Source organism: Hyaena hyaena, unplaced genomic scaffold (genome assembly GCF_003009895.1).
Source record: "Hyaena hyaena isolate Hyena2069 unplaced genomic scaffold, ASM300989v1 scaffold_41, whole genome shotgun sequence".
Taxonomy (NCBI): domain Eukaryota; kingdom Metazoa; phylum Chordata; class Mammalia; order Carnivora; family Hyaenidae; genus Hyaena; species Hyaena hyaena.
Genome location: NW_024080673.1, coordinates 1696781 through 1714944, shown reverse-complemented (window position 1 = coordinate 1714944; position 18164 = coordinate 1696781). Strand labels below are relative to the sequence as shown.

The 18164-nt window shown below is 36.7% G+C and overlaps 1 protein-coding gene across 2 annotated transcripts in view; it reads left to right on the top strand.

Moving 5' to 3' along the window:
• Positions 1 to 14726, top strand: part of ACMSD (aminocarboxymuconate semialdehyde decarboxylase) — a 57387-nt gene extending 42661 nt beyond the window's left edge. For both annotated transcript variants that reach the window (XM_039229957.1, XM_039229958.1), the window contains 2 exons: positions 9635 to 9733; positions 14664 to 14726. In XM_039229957.1, coding sequence (XP_039085888.1) covers positions 9635 to 9733; positions 14664 to 14726 — 162 coding nt within the window. The remainder of the gene's footprint in view (positions 1 to 9634; positions 9734 to 14663) is intronic.
• The last annotated feature ends 3438 nt before the right edge of the window (positions 14727 to 18164 follow it).

The following is an 18164-nucleotide window of genomic DNA, read 5'->3' as shown; positions in this document are numbered from 1 at the left end:
ACTTCATTTCCATTTATTTCATGCCTACTTCATTCTTCCTTATGAAATTTGTAACAAGTTAGAAATGGTCAAAAATTTACCAGAAAGTATCAATAAAAGTTTTACAGATAAAGGGTATGAAAAAATAGCAAACCAGATTGTCATAAATGGATAATTAACCTCCTACAGAGAGGAACTGTGAACAATAGTTACTAAATAATAATTGAATACTGCCAAAACATGAGTTTGGAGTTTGGCAAAAGGCATCCATAATCAAGTTAGCTAGGAGAGCAGGGAAATATCCTAACTAGGAAGGATAAACTGCAGAAAAGTGTTTTTTATTTCTGCTTTAAAATCCTTTGCTCTCTCCATATTAAAATGGAACAGACACATCCCTCCCCCCCCCAACCCCTCCCCCAGCCACCCAAAATGTATTTATATCCAAGAAGGCCATAATACTGAGAATGGAAGAATTCCTGACTAGGAAGCAAAATAAATTTCTAAATTTCGATTTCATGTTAGTGTAGTTAACAAATGTAATATAGCATGGGACTTTTTAAAATTATGTTGTGTTTTAGAATTGTAAACAGCTTTAGCAACAGGAGCCGAAATAAGGACAAATGAAGCTCCAGTGAATACAAAGCAGGCAGCTCAGAAGGAGATCAGCTGTTAGCACAGATGTGAGTAGACATAACTTTGGGTCTTTAGGGCTTCCATCAGCAGGTGCATTTGCTTGTTTTTTTACAGTAATGAATACGAGAATCTAGAAATACAGTTGTTAGTCCATCATGACCTTCCTCTAACCTTCTCATACACTTTCCCATATCATTTTGTGTAAATGTATTCATAAAACCCAGGAAAATCTCTTCTTTTCTGGTAAAACTCAAAGTGCATTTATTCTTACAAGAGGCTGAATTTAGCATATTTAAAATATGTTTAAGGGGCACCTGGTAGCTCAGTCGGTTGAACATCTGACTCTTGCTTTCAGCTTAGGTTATGATCTCATGGTTTGTGAGTTCAAGCCCCACATCAGGCTCTGCACTGGCAGTGAGGAGACTGCTTGAGATTCTCTCTCTCCTCTTCTCTGGCCCTACCATACTCGTGCTTGCTCTCTCTCTCAAAATAAATAAATTTTTAAAAACTTAAATATATTTAATATTTCAGGTGTAGTAACAATCAAGCAAGCCTCCCTCTTTCATACATTCAAGTATTCATTCCATCAACACACAAAACCACTTTCAGATTGATTATAAGCATATATCAGAGTTTTATTAAAAAAAAAAAAGACTTTCTGAAAAGTCCAATTCAAATAATTCTGACAGAGATATTTTATAGGGGAAAAGATGGTTAGTTAATTTTAGACTGGATTTTAAAAAAGAAGACAGCTATCTAGTTAAGGACAATTAGCTTCTTTACATTATTGGTTAAAAATCTTAAGACTAGTTTGAAGACTAATAGTCAATGGATGGGATCTCCTAGAAGCTCTTAAACTCATTAAAGTCTAACAGAAAATTACTCAAGTACTTTATCAAGAATGCTAATCTATGTTTGGTGACAAATGTTAACTAAATTTATTGTGGTGATCATTTTCATAATATATGCAAGTATCAAACCATTATGCAAGACAGCTGAAACTAACATAATGTTATACATCAATTATGCCTCAATTTTAAAAAAAGAATGCTTATTATTCTCCAGGAAGAACAGATAGCCATATCAGGTCACAAAATTCTGCCCCAGTTCAGTTTAGGACAACTTTTTTTCTCTTATTTACTGGGAACATTTTGTTCCTTGCTAAGAAATTTGGGTTGCACCTTCTGGACAAAAGGAAATTATTGAAAGATGTTGAGCAGGGATGTGGCATGATCATATTTATATTCAAAACAGCACTCTCTCCAGTGTTAGATATTGATTAAAATGGATGAGACTGGAATCAGTTAGAAAACTATAGTAATGCTCCAATTTAATTTAATAAACATCCACTCTGTACCAGGCTTTTTGCTCAGAGCTGAACACAGTTTATGTCCCACTTCTTAGCTGAGTGGAGAAGATGGAGATACAAGCCTGGCTCTACCACATACTAGCTGTGCAACTCTAAGCAAGTTAGTTTTCATCTGTGCTTCCTCATCTGTTGAATGGGGACAATGAGAGGATCCTTCTCATAGAAAGATTGTAATGAGGGGCATTTGTGCAGCTCAGTCAGTTGAACGTCTGACTCTTGATTTTGGCCCAGGTCACGATCTCATAGTTTGTGAGTTCAAGCACCACATCACGTTCTGCGCTGGCAGAGTGGAGCCTGCATGGGATCCTCTCTCTCCCACTCTCTCTCTGACCCTCCTCTGTTCTCACTCTCAAAAATGAATGAATAAACGTTAAAAAAAAAAAAGACTTAAAAAATCTTAAAATTGGACAGGAGAGGCCATTACTACAGCTCTTACAGAAATAGAAAGAATTATATGAAAAAAGTATGAGCAATTATATGCTAACAAATTAGATAACCTAAATGAAATGGAGAGATTCCTAGAAAGATGAGAGAAACTGACTCAAGAAGAAAAAGAACATGTGAAAACACCTGTAACAAGAGGTTAAAGTAGTAATTTTAAAATTTCTCACAAAGAAAAGCCCAGGACCAGATGACTTCACTGGTGAATTTTACCAAAAATTTTAAAAAGAATTACAACCACTTCCATCACATATTGTCTGAAAAAATACATATTAAGGAAACATTTCCTAACTTATCCTGTGAAGCCAGCATTACACTGACAACAAAATCAGACCAAGTAATCACAAGAAAACTACTAGCTAATAACCCTTTGAATATCCATGCAAATTTCTCCAATGATATTTATTTAAACTCAATCTAGCAACGTATAAAAAGAATTATACACTATGACCTGGGATTTATCCCAGGAACACAAGGTTTTCCAACATGCGAAAAAAAAAAAATCAATCAATATAAAATGCCATATTAACAGAATAAAGAACAAAAACTACAAAATCATCTCAATAGATTCAGGAAAAGTACTAAACAAGATCCAACAGCCTTTAATGATAAAAATTCTCAACAACTAGAAGAAGAGATGTTCCTCAACCTGATAGGGAGCATCTATGAAAAAATCCACAACTAACTAACAATGATACACTTAATGGTAAACTGAAAGGTTCTGCTCTCACCATTTCCATTCAGTGATGCACTGGAGATTCTGGCCATGGCAATTAGGGAAGAAAAAAAAATTAAAAGGATCCATACTGGAAAGGAAGAAGCATAATTATTTCAGATGGCATGATCCTATACATAGAAAATCCTAAAGAATCTACAAATAAGCTATTAGGGCTAATAAACAGATTCAGCAAGATTGTAGGTAACAAAATAAATATATACAAATTAGTTATATTTCTATATACTAGCAATGAAAAATCAATAAAAATAATCCACATTATAAATTTCATTTCATTTATAATAGCATTCATAAGAATGAAATACTTAGGAATAAATTCAACCAAAGAAGTGCAAGACTTGGACACCAGACTATAAAACATTGCTAAAGGAGGGGCGCCTGGGTGGCTTAGTCGGTTAAGTGTCCGACTTTCGCTTAGGTCATGATCTCGCAGTTCGTGGGTTTGAGCCCCGCGTCGGGCTCTGTGCTGACTGCCAGCTCAGAACCTGGAGCCTGTTTCAGAGTCTGTGACTCCCTCTCTCTCTGACCCTCCCCTGCTCAAGCTGTCTCTCTCTCTCTCTCCTAGAAATAAATAAAAATATTTAAAAAATAAAAAATAAAAAAAAAAAAACATTGCTAAAGGAAATTAAAGACCTACATAAATGAAAAGACATCCCAGGGTGCCTGGGTGGCTCAGTCACTTAAGTGTTTGACATTGGCTCAGGTCATGTTCTCATTGCTCCTGAGTTTGAGCCCCGCATTGGCTCTGACAACTCAGAGCCTGGAGCCTGCTTCAGATTCTGTGTCTCCCTTTCTCTTTGTCCCTTCCCCACTGACACTGTCTCCCTCTTTCTCTCAAAAATAAACAAACACTTACAAAAAGATGAAAAGACATCCCACGTTCATCAAAGAGTGAACTTGTTGTGATGAGCAGTGGGCAATGCATGGAAGTGTTAAATCACTATACTGGACACCTGAAACTAATATTACACTGTATGTGGACTAACTGGAATTTAAATAAAAACTTTTTAAAAGATATCCCATGTTATACCGGTGAAATAAATAAATGAATAAATAAAAGATATCCCATGTTCATTGACTGGAAAACTCCATACTGTTCAATGGCAATAGTCCCCACATTGACCTACCGAGTCAATGCAATCCCTATCAAAAATTCAGGTGCCTTTTTTTTCTATTGCAGAAATTGACAAGCTGATCCTAAAATTCATATATAAAAGCAACAGACCCAGAATAGCCAAAGCCAATGTAAAAAGAAGAAGAAAGTTGAAGGACTCACATTTCTAATTTCAAAACTTTCTACAGAGCTACAGTAATCAAAACTGTGTAGTAGTGGCAAACGCCAGACATAAAGATCACCCAATTTTTTTTTTTAAGGATAAATTCCTCTTGTGAATTTTATTTTATTATTTTTTTTTTACAAATAGTTTATTGTCAAATTAGTTTCCACATAACACTCAGTGCTCATCCCCACAAGTGTCCTCCTCCATGCCCATCCCCCCCTCCCCCCCACATCCATCAGTCCTCAGTTTTTGTCAGCATTCAAGAGTCTCTCATGGTTTGCCTCTCTCCCTTTCCCCCACCATTTCCGCCCTTCTTCTCCCCCTTGTTCCTCCGTCAAGTTCCTCCTAATCCTCCTATACGTGCAAACATATGATATTTGTCCTTCTCTGCCTGACTTATTTCGCTCAGCATAACACCCTCAAGGTCCATCCATGTTGCTACACATGGCCAGATTTCATTGTTTCTCATTGCCATGTAGTATTCCATGGTATAGATAAACCACATCTTCTTGATCCATTCATCTGTTGATGGACACTTAGGCTCTTTCCATGTTTTAGCTATTGTGGAGAGTGCTGCTATGAACATTGGGGTACACGTGCTCCTATGCCTCAGCATTTCTGTATCCCCTGGGTAAATTCCTAGCAGTGCTATTGCTGGGTCATAAGGGAGTTCTATTGTTAGTTTCCTGAGGAACCTCCACACTGTTTTCCAGAGGGGCTGTACCAGTTTACATTCCCACCAACAGTGTAGGACGGTGTCCGTTTCTCCACATCCTCGCCAGCATCTAGAGTTCTCTGATTTGCTCATTTTAGCCACTCTGACTGGCGTGAGGTGGTATCTCAGTGTGGTTTTGATTTGTATTTCCCTGATGAGGAGGGATGCTGAGCATCGTTTCATGGGTCTGTTGGCCATCTGGATGTCCTCTTTGGAGAAGTGTCTGTTCATGTCTTCTGCCCATTTCTTCACTGGGTTGTTTGTTTTTCAGGCGTGTAGTTTGGTGAGTTCCTTATAGATTCTGGATATTAACCCTTTATCTGATATGTTATTTGCAACTATCTTTTCCCATTCCGTTGGTTGCCTATTAATTTTCTGGGTTGTTTCCTTGGCTGTGCAGAAGCTTTTAATCTTGATGAGGTCCCAACAGTTTATTTTTGCTCTCGATTCCCTTGCTTTTGGGGATGTGTCAAGTAAGAAGTTGCTGCGGTGGAGGTCAAGGAGGTTGTTTCCTGCTTTCTCCTCTAGGGTGTTGATAGTTTCCTGTCTCACGTTCAGGTCCTTTATCCATTTTGAGTTTATTTTTGTGCATGGTGTGAGATAATGATCTAGTTTCATTCTTCTGCATGTTGCTGTCCAATTCTCCCAACACCATCTGTTAAAAAGGCTGTCTTTTTTCCATTGGATACTCTTTCCTGCTTTGTCAAAGATCAGTTGGCTGTATACTTTTGGGTCCACTTCTGAGTTCTCAATTCTGTTCCATTGGTCTATGGGTCTGTTTTTGTGCCAATACCATACTGTCTTGAGGATGACAGCTTTGTAGTAGAGGCTGAAGTCTGGGATGGTGATACCTCCCGTTTTGGTTTTATTTTTCAGTATTACTTTGGCTATTCGGGGTCTTTTGTGGTTCCATACAAATTTTTGGATAGTTTGTTCTAGTTTTGAGAAGTATGCTGGTGCAATTTTGATTGGAATTGCATTGAATGTGTAGAGTGCTTTGGGTAGTAATGACATCTTAACTATATTTATTCTTCCTATCCATGAGCATGGAATGTTTTTCCATTTCTTTGTGTCTTCTTCAATTTCCTTCATAAGTTTTCTATAGTTTTCATCATACAGATCTCTTGTATCCTTGGTTAGGTTTATTCCGAGGTATTTTATGGTTTTTTGTGCAATTGTGAATGGGATCAGTTTCTTGATTTCTCTTTCTGTTGCTTCATTATTGGTGTATAAAAATGCAACCGATTTCTGTACGTTGATTTTGTACCCTGCAACTTGGCTGAATTCTTGGATCAGTTCTAGTAGGCTTCTGGTGGAGTCTGTCGGGTTTTCTATGTAGACTATCATGTCATCTGCGAAGAGTGAAAGTTTGACTTCCTCTTTGCCAATTCTGATGCCTTTGATTTCCTTTTGTTGTCTGATGGCTGATGCTAGGACTTCCAGCACTATGTTAAACAACAGTGGTGAGAGTGGACATCCCTGTCGTGTTCCTGATCTCAGGGGGAAAGCTCTCAGTTTTTCCCCATTGAGGAAAAGATCACCCAATTTTAAGCAGAGGTGCCAATGCAATTAAATGAGGAAAGAACAATCTTTTCAACTTATAGCAGGGAAATAACTGGATAAACACATGCAAAAAAAAATTAAGTTGTACTGCTTATTTATACCCAACATAAAAATTAACCCCAAAAGATCAAAGACCTAAGTGGAAAAATGAAAATTACAACAACTTAGGAAAAAATAGAGTTGAAAATCTTTGTGACCTTGGATTAGGCAATAATTTCTTAAATGTGACACCAAAAGCATAAGGAACCAAAGTTCCTTAGATAAATTGGACGTCATCAAAATTAAAAACTTTTGTACTTCATATATACTTCTAGTAAAATGAAAAGACAACCCACAGAATGAAGAAAATATCTGTAAATATATGTCTGATAAACCTCTAATATTCAGAAAATATTTTAAAAGACTTACAATTCAACTATATAAAGAAAATACATGGGCTTGAATAGACAAAAGATTCTGAATATATATTTCTCCAAAGACATAAAATGGCCAATGAACACACAAAAAGATGTTCCAGATAATTATTCATTAGAGAAATGTAAATTAAAACCACAGTGAGATATTATTTTATATCCACTATGATGGCTATAATTAAAAAGACAGACAATAACAAGTGTTGATGAGGATTGGGAGAAATTGGAACCCCCAAACATTTCTGGTATGAAGCAGAACGCTGCAACCACTGTGAAAAGTAGCTCCTTAAAATGTTAAGTGTGGACTTACCAAATGACCCGGCAATTCCACTGCTAAGTGTATATCCAGGAGAAGTGAAAAGATGTTCATACAAAAACTTGTACAAAAATGTTCAGAGGAGCAGTACCTAGGTAGTTAAGCATTGGCTCTTGATTTCTATTCTGGTCATGATCTCACAGCCATGAGATCTGCGCTGACAGAACAGAGCCTGCTTGGGATTCTCTCTCACCCACTCGCTTTCTGCCCCTCCTCAACTCATGCTTTCTCTAGCTCTCAAAATAAGTAAATAAACGTTTTTTTAAAAAGTGTTCAGAGCAGCATTATCACAATAGCCAAAAAGTAGAAACAACCCTTGGGGCGCCCGGGTGGCTCAGTCAGTTGAGCATCCGACTTCGGCTCAGGTCATGATCTCACAGTTTGTGGGTTCAAGCCCTGCATCGGGCTCTGTGCTGATTGCCAACTCAGAGCCTGGAGCCTGTTTCAGATTCTGTATCTCCCTCTCTCTCTGACCCTCCCCGCTCAAGCTGTCTCTCTCTCTCTCTCTCTCTCAGAAATAAAACATTAAAAAAATTTTTTTAAAGTAGAAACAACCCAATGTCCATCATCTGGTAAGTGGATAAACAAATAAGGTACATCTATACAATGGAATATTATTTCACTTAAAGAGGAAAGTACTGATTTAGGCTATGACATGGATGACCTTGAAAACAGTGCACTAAATGAAAGATGGGAACATGTTACATGATTCCATTTACATAAAATGTCCAAAACAGGTAATTCCATAGGCACAGTGGGTAAATTAGTTTACCCTAGGAAGGGAAGAGAGAATGGCGAGTGCCTGCTAATGGGTATGGGATTAACTTTGGTATGATAAAAATGTTATGGAGTTAGATGATGGGAATGATTACACAAATTCATAAATATATTAAAACCCATTGAATTACACACTTTTAAAAGGTATATTTTGTATTATGTGATTTACAGCTCAAAAAGGGGTGAAGGGATCTCCTCCATCCCCAAACCCTAATCTTCTTTTCCAGAGGCTAGTAATGTTATTTGTTTCTTGGGTACAATTCCTGAATAGACCATATACATAGAGACATTCATTTGAGTGTCTATACATTCCTTGTTAAAAACAGAAATATGAGCATCGCAAATACATTGTCCTAGACTTTTTTCTCTTTACAATGTAACTTCAGCATCATTCCACTTTACAATATAACTCAGTGCTTATTCTATTTCAACATACATAAGTGTTCCTCATTCCTCTTTATTTGTTAGAAATCCTATAATTTAGTTTGCTAGTCTTTTGCTTTTATAAATAATGTTGCAAGTAATTTTCTTATATATATTTCCATTACAAGTGTATTAGTGGGACACAGTTCTAAAAGTAAAACTTCTGGTTGAAAATGTGTTTTTCTTATTTTATTTTAATTGACTGCCATTATTGATTTCACATCTCTCTTTCTTAATAAATTATGAATTCTCTGAGGACAGAGAACGTTTCTGCTTGTTGGCCACGGTAATCTAGATTCTAACACATTGCTTGACATACTGCATTATATATTTATAGATGGACCAGCCTTTGTAATTTGTTGTACAAAGTATCAAATAGAGATTCAAAGCTACATCATTAAAAACAAAAACAAAAACAGATAACAGTTTAGTTTATACAGACAGGAATTATTTGGGGATTGGTTTTTGTTTGTCTTTACTTTTCATCCAGCTGTTTTTTAGTTTTTCCCTTTCAACTCTAATATGTTTTCAAAAATTATGGGATTGGGGCACCTGGCTAGCTCAGTCATGGAGCCTACAACTCTTAGTCTCAGGGTTGTGAGTTCAAGCCCCACATTGAATGTAGAGATTACTGAAAAATAAAATCTCTAAAATATATATATGGGATCAATTGTAACATGTCATTCTATGAAATACAGAATCCTTAATTTTATCTAAATATATCAGTACTCTTTACTAAATAAATACTTGCTTCTTATATTTAAAGGAGGATGGGAGTTGATTTGCAACATTAAGAAACCCAATAGCGACACCTGCTGGAGAAAATGTCAGAATACGTTTTGCATTCATTAAATCTTTTAACATTTTAGATCAGTTTGTTTCTATTAACTGGAAGGAACTTGTTATTTTATCACAGGAGTGCTTGTAATAAGTTAATATAATTGTGTTTAGAGGAGGTTCTTTGATGCTCTATTAATAATTTTTTTCAGGACAAAGTCATTTTGGGAACGGATTACCCCTTTCCACTAGGAGAGCTAGAACCTGGGAAACTGATAGAGTCCATAGAAGAATTTGATGCAGAAACAAAGGTATATGCCTTTTACTCCATGGTCTTCCTGAGTTTTCCTGCTCTAATTCTTTAGTTTCAAAGTATGTACTTTGATACCTGACAACAAAGAACAAGGGAAACTTTATTCTTAATTTTCCTAGAATTATTACTGGAAATAGCAAAACTATTAAACATCAAAGGAAGATATGGTCTATATGTGTGTGTGTGTGTGTGTGTGTGTGTGTATAATATACATAAAACATATATATATATATATATATAACTCAGCCATAAAAAAGAATGAAATCTTGCCAATTGCAATAACATGGATGGATCTACAGTATAAGGCTAAATGAAATAAGTCAGTCAAAGACAAACACCATATGATTTTAGTCATATATGGAATTTAAGAAACAAAACAAATGAACCAAAAAGAAACCAAAAAACAGACTCTTAAATATAGAGAATAAACAGATGGTTACCACAGGGAGGTAGGCTGGTAGATGCGTGAAACAGGTAAAGGGGATTAAGAGTACAATATCTTGATAAGAACTGAGTAAAACTATTGAATCACTATATTATGCACCTGAAATTAGTATAACAATCTATGTTAACTAACTGGAATTTAAATTTTTAATTACTCTTTTAAAAAGTTGAAAGCCAACCTAGTACAACTAAATTCATAAAGCGGGGAAAGAAAACTGTTAAGGAGCATATCACAATAACATATTTATGTTTACATGTTAGATGAATAAGAAAATGCCTAAGTTTTTCCTTTAATATTTCTGTAACAAATCTACCAATCTCAAAAATTGTAATGATTCCAGTTACTTGGATCTTAAGACTAAAGCCTTGATTAACAGGACTCAAAGAACCAGAACTTTCAAGTAACATTTTTCTTTTGGCATTTGACTCGTAGGGTGGGTAAATGATACTAAAATGTGCTAAAATAATGCCACTGCCTATTTTGCCCCTTACGGTTATGAAGTAAGCATATAATGAGAGGTTGTATCCTCGGATCCCCTCTCCTTTGTCATCCCCCTCCAGTCCCACCCATATCCTTCAACATATCAAGTTCTTCCTAAGGTCCTCACCATCAATCACAACTGGTGTGGCCAAAGATGAAGACATAGGGACAATTATTAACTGGAAAACTTCAGACTGCTTTATACAGGAAGTTTCCCCTTTGCCACGTACCCATCTTAAGCCACTAAAAGCCCTGGACTGTTAAATATTTACTTATTTAAAGTAAGAAGCATGGTACCTATGTGGCTCAGTCGGCTAAGTGTCTAAGTCTTGATTTTAGCTTAGTTCATGATCTCACGCTTGATGGGGTTGAGCCCCATGTTGGGCTCTACACTCACAGTGTTGGAGTCTGCTTGGGATTCTCTCTCTCCCTGTCTCTCTGCCCCTCCCCCACTCATGCACGTGCATTCTCTCTCTCTCAGAATAAACATTTAAGCTAGCTTAAAAATAAATAGATAGGTAGATAGACAGATAGACAGGTAGATAGATAAAGTAGGAACCTACAGTAAGGGTTTTTTTAAATTTTCCTTTCTGCAACAAACATTGAAAATGAAAAACTTTCTATAAAGTTAACCAAAATTAAACTGAAATCAAATTACCCTAAGTATCCCAATTAAACCTTTAATGGAGGGGCATCTGGGTGGTGTAATCGGTTAAGCATCTGACTCTTGATTTAAGCTCAGGTCATGATCTCACAGTTTGTGGGTTCAAGCCCCAAATCTGGCTCTGTATTGACAGTGCAGAGTCTGCTTGGGATTCTGTCTCCCTCTCTCTCTGCCTCTCCCCTGCTTGTGTTCTCTTCCTCTCTCCAAAAAAGTTTTTTAAAAAAGAATTTATAAAACTTTAATGGAATAATAACTATTATTATTTTATGCCTCTAGTTACTTAATTTCATGTGCTATGATTTTTTTTTAATATTTATTTATTTTGAGAGAGAGAATGTGAGCAGCGGTAGAGGCAGAAAGAGTGGAGAGAATTTCAAGCAGGCTCTGCACTGTTAGCATGGAGCCCAACATGGGGCTCAATCTCCTAACTGCAAGATCATGACCTTAGCCAAAATCAAGAAGCAGTCACTTAACCAACTGAGCTACCCAGGTGCCCCTATGCCTATGACTTTTAAGGTCAAAGTTTTTTAAAACTCTTGCATGAAAATTTCACACTGTTACAAATTCATGACATTCCTTAAAAGGTTGCTGACTGTAACACTGTTTATAATAAAAAACTGAAAAGAATCTATAGGGGAATAATTAAATAAAATATATCCATACAATGGAATGTATAAAAAAATAAAAATCAATTTCCAAGATATATTAAATTTTAAAAGCAAGGTACAAAACAACACATATAGTGTACTTCCATTTGTGTATAATATACTATCCATTTATGAAAAAAATCTATATACCTAAATTTAAGTATTTGCTTATATATGCACAAATACTTCTGGGAAAACAGACAAGAAACTAATACGTCTGGGAAGAAAAAGTACTGGCTGGGTGACAGTAGTGAAAGGAAGCATCCATTTTACATCTTTTGAATTTTGAGCCATGTGAAGGTAAATTTCACTTAAAAAATTTTTAAATGAGGGATGCCTGGGTGGCTCAGTCAATTAAGTGTCTGACTTTGGCTCAGGTCATGACCTCACGGTTTGTGAGTTCCAGCCCTGCATGAGGCTCTGTGCTGACAGCTCAGAGCCTGGAGCCTGCTTCGGATTCTTTGTCTCCCTCTCTCTCTGCCCCTCCCCTGCTGATGCTTTGTCTCTCTCTGTCTCTCAAAAATAAATAAATGTTAAAAGAAAGTTAAAAACTTTACAAAAAAAAATTTTAATGAAATAAACCCATTTGATGACCACAACAACACTGGGAGGCAGTTGCATTCCACCATGTAGATGTAGAGGCAGATGTAGGTGTAGATGTAGACAGAGGAGGAAAACAAGATTCAGGTGCTGGGTGATTTACCAAAGGCAATATTAACCGTTGGATTACAGCACATGGTACCAACCTATTTGTACAGGTAAAGCACATAGTTTCTGAATGCAGCAATAGTCACTCTAAAAGCTTTCTTTAGAGGGGGATGGCCCAAGTGCAGATCAAGGAACAACCCCGAGTAAGAGGTCCCTGCTTAAATCACCCGCTTTCCAAGGCTGTGAGAACCCTGAGGTGGTCAAGACACACTGAAATGCATTAATATCCACAGATGTTACACAAGCCCACACGTTTCCTTCTACTCTTGCCTGCCCTCTGCAAGCTGGACGTATATCAATTAGGATATCACGAAAGTTACCCCTTACGTCACAGGAGTTCCTTTGTGGAGCAGACCTAGTCTATAACTTGGAAGAAAGTGAAGAAAAAATTCGGAGTCCTTTTCTCATCTGAAATCTATAAATATACATACTTGTACCATATTCTGAGGTGCTTCATCTGTCACTTCTCTTGCACCCAAAGAGCATATCTTTTACTCAGGGCCATGTGAAGGGACAACACTTATGCCTAGAAACTGGAAGATGCCTACAAGACTCTGGACACTGTTTCCAGCTTTCTTGTCCCACACACCTAAACCAGACCTCTTCTCCATGCAGTTGACATTTGGACAACAATGAGTTAGGGGTGCCAACCCCTATATCGAAATCCATGCATAACCTTTGACTCCCCAAAACCTTAACTACAAATAGCCTCCTGTTGACCACAAGCCTTACCAATAACATAGTCAATCAACACATATTTTGTATATTACATGTATTTTACACTGCAATGTTAGAATAACACCTAACTTTTAAAAAAAAATACTTTTCGGTACTTCTAGGTTACACAATTTGCAAGATTTTCCAAACTGTCATAAATCTCCAAAAAATTTTCTAACATATTTATTGAAAAAAATCCAAATGTAAGCAGACCTACACAGTTCAAACTCATGTTATTCAAGGGTCAACTGTATTTGCCTCTAAATAGTCCTTGAAACCCATTTGAGGTCTCCAAAGAAGGGCATTTTCTCCTAAGAGGGCTCTCCCCACTAATAATTCTCCTTTGTTCCCATGACCAAGTTTCAAACTTAGATTTCAAATAGTGGGGCAAAACAGGGGTCAAGAGATTCATTGTTTAACTGGCTAAAATTTTTCTCTCACAATGAAAATTCAGCTTTTAAAAACCTGATGAAGACACTCAGTAAAGTATTTTTAAATTTTTTTTTATGTTTTATTATTTCTAGGAGGGAGAGAGAGACAGCATGAGCAGGGGAGGGTCAGAGAGAGAGGGAGTCACAGACCGAAACAGGCTCCAGGCTCCGAGCCGGCAGTCAGCACAGAGCCCGACGCGGGGCTCGAACCCACAAACCGCGAGATCATGACCTAAGCAAAAGTCGGACGCTTAACCGACTAAGCCACCCAGGCGCCCCAGTAAAGTATTTTTAAACAACCATTAAATGATGCTTTAAAATAAAACCTGAGCATTCCACTTTTTTTTTTTTAAATATGTATTTATCTTGAGAGACAGAGACAGAGTGTGAGCAGGGCACAGAGAGGGAGACACAGAATCCGAAGCAGGCTCCAGGCTCTGAGCTGTCAGCACAGAGCCTAACGTGGGGCTTGAACTCACAAACTGTGAGATCATGACCTGAACTGAAGTCAGACACCCAACCGACTGAGCCACCCAGGTGCCCCGAACATCCCATTCTTGACATCAGCTCAGGTCATGATACCAGGGTCATGGGATTGAACCCCACATAGGGCTTCTGGCTGAGTGTGGAGCCTGCTTAAGATTCTCTCTCTCTCTCTCTCTCTCTCTCTCTCTCTCTCTGCCCCTCTCCTCCACTTACACTATCTCGCTAAAAAATGAAATGAAATGAAGTGAAATGAAGTGAAATGAAGTGAAATGAAGTGAAATGAAATGAAATGAAATGAAATGAAGTGAAGTGAAATAAAATAAAATAAAACCTTTTCTTTTCCTTTGCAGGATAAACTCAAAGCTGGAAATGCTCTAGCATTTTTGGGTCTTGAGAGAAACCAATTCGAATGACTGAATTTACTACAAAGTCAAACATTCAAGAAGATATTTTATTTTTGTTTTTGAATATGTATCACACGTGCATTACTAAAATCTTATTTTGAACTATTTTATCCAGAAATAGGATATCCACAAATGTTCTATATTATTCACAACAAAAATGACTCACAGAATTTTTCATTCTGAAAGGCAATACATTATTTCATGTGCAAATCAAAATGATTTTCCCAGCACTTTTTAACTTAATGGCAGAAATAAAAAGCAAAATGCCATTCATTCATGATTTATATGGAGAAAGGCCAATCCAGACTCATCCTGTAGGGCTCAGGTAGGTTCTCCACTTTGAGCAAATATATGTGAATGGGGCCCAAAGAACCTGTTTTCATTCACTTTTAACACCTCCCATTAGTCCACAACTGGGCTGGAAATGCTTTAGATTCCAAAAAAGATAAGTGATATATGTGTATGTCTGTATATATTCCATAATCTCTAGAGAGTTTATAGCTCAATTAAAGAGGCAAGACACATGTTCCTGGAATAATTACTAAGCAATACTTTAGGAATCACAGAAGTTTCAGTAAGAAAAATTCATTTGGATTCAAACTGGGGCAGATCTTCATAGAAGTTGGGCTGAGTCTCTAAGGATAGACAGGCTTGTTCAGAATTGGAAGATGGGAAATAGACAAAGGGGCAAAACTATAAGAACAGAGATTTCAAACTGAATGAGAACTTAACCTATTCTGGAGAAAAGTTCCAGAAAAAGGTCATTTATCTTTACCAGAAGCACTTTTAATTTTAAAATACTGAGCAAAGTGAGGAAAGCTAGTTCTGGAGATTGAGCGGGGTGATTCCAGGGTAGCCTTGTTCTACTTACTTCATTTATGGTGGTCCCATCGGAGATGCTGAAAATGAACTTGGTCCTGGGAGGGGTGATGAACATCTGTGGTTCATGTGCCTCTGGCTAAATTCTAAAAACCAAATATAATTTTTCAAAATTACTCTCTTGCCTTGGACTCATTCATAGTTCTTTTCCCTTCCATTAGCCCAGAAAACCAAGAGTTCAGTATTGGCATGTAATTTTTAAGTTTTTTTGAAAAGTCGATACGTGAATATAATAGAAGAGTTCGAATAGGTCAAATTCAACCTGTCCCAGAAGGAAACGTTTTTACCTGTTCTTTTGAGTATTCTTGCAGAGATCATCTAGGACTATACAAGTACTTACAGGTACAGATTCCTCTGTTCATTTTACCCAGACAGTGGCATCTTGCTTTGTCTTTTTCTGCTTAATATGTTAGTGATCATTCCACATTTAAGCTGCCTTCTTTTTATAACAGTCTATCTTAAGTTGGTAACTTAAGTTTGGATGCATTCTAAAGCTCTACAATTGAACTTAGCCCTCACATTTTACATCTTTCATATCACAATTTTCATCTTTTTATCTTATGTGTCCATTGACAAATTATTGTAGTTACAGTTAATAATGCTTTTTTTTTTAACCTTCACACAAGCTTTATAAGTGATTAACCCAACACCTTTGCAACATTAGATTATTCTACATATTTACCTTTACCGGTGAGACTTATATTTTCATGTTTTCCTGTTCCTAATTAGTACCCTTTAATTTCAGCTTAAATAAGTCCCTTTAACATTTCGTGTAAGGCCAGTCTAGGGGTGATGAGCATCTTTAGATGTTCTTTGTCCGGAAAACTCTTTATCTTTCAATTCTGAAGGAACTTTGCCAGGCATTCTTTGTTGGCCAGTTTTGTTTTCTTTCAACACTTTGATGCCTTCTTCCTTTAAATAACTGAACAGTATTATGTTGCGATTCAATTCAAGGACAGTCATGCTTCTACTCTTTTGCAGTGTTAAACTACTCCTAAGAACATCCTTATGACATAAAATGTTGAAAATCCTTTCATATGCTTATTTGCTATCTGTATATCTTCTTTGTGAGGTGTGAGTTCAGGTCTTTTACCTAGTTTAAAAGTGGAATGTTTTCCTCTCAACAAAGTGGGCTTAGAGGAAACATACCTCAACATACTAAGAGCCAGATATGAAAAACCCATACTCAACATCATACTCAATGGTGAAAAACTGAAAGAATTTCCCCAGGGTCAGTCTCAAGACAAGGATATCCACTCTCACCACTTTTAATTCAATATAGTCCTCAAAGTCCTAGCCACAGCTCAGACAGCAAAAAGAAGTAAAAGGCATGGAAATTGGTAAGGAAGAAGTAAAACTCACTATTTGCAGATGCTATATACAGAAAACCCTAAAGACTCCACCAAAAAAAAAAAAAATTAGAACTGATAAATCAATTCAGTGAAGTTGCAGAATACAAAATCAATATACAGAAATCTGTTGCATTTCTATAAATTAATAAAGAAGCAGAAAGAGAAATTAAGACAATTCCATTTATAACTACACCAACACACACACACACACACACACACACACACACACACACACACACACCAAGAATAAGCTTAACCAAGAGGTAAAAGACCTGTACTCTGAAAACTATAAAACATTGACGTAAACAAATGGAAATCTATTCCATGCTGATAGACTGAAAGAATCAACACTGTTAAAATGTACATGCTTCCCAAAGCAATCTGCAGATTTAATAAATCCCCTTCAATATGTAACAGCACTCCAGCTGATCCTCTTTCTCCCTCTCTCTACTCCTGCCCTGTTCTCACACACACACACACACACACACACACACACACACTCTCTCTCTAAATAAATAAATAAATAAATAAATAAATAAATAAATTTTTATAAAAAAATTTGCTCTTGAGTAATGGCCTTTCAAGCAGTGGGCAGCTGAACTTGGGTGCAGTAACAAAAATACCAATGGCATTTCTCACAGAACTAGAACAAATAATACTACAATTTGTATAAAACCACAAAACACTTCAAATAGTTAAGGCAGTCTTGAGAAAGAACAAAGCTAGAAGTAACATAATCCCAAATTTCAAGAAATACTACAAAGTTGTAGCCATCAAAGCAGTATAAAAAATAGACACATCGATCAATAGAACAGAACAGAACACAGATATAAACATGCTTACATGGTCAACTAATACATGACAAAAGAGCAAGAATATGCAATGAGGAAAAGACAATCTCTTCAATAACGGTGCTAGAGAAACTGGACAGCTGCATGCCAAAGAATGAAACTGGACAACTTTCTCACACCATACACAAATGATGTGAACTCAAAATGGATTTAAGAACCGATACGACAAAACTCATAGAAGAAAATATAGGCACTAATCTCCTGGACATCAATCTTAGCAACATCTTCCTAGATATGTCTCCTCAGGGAGAGGAAACAAAAGCAAAAATAAACAAACTACTGGGACCACATCAAAATAAAAAGCCTTTGCATTGTGAAGGAAACCATCAACAAAACAAAATGAAGATATTTGCAAATGATATATC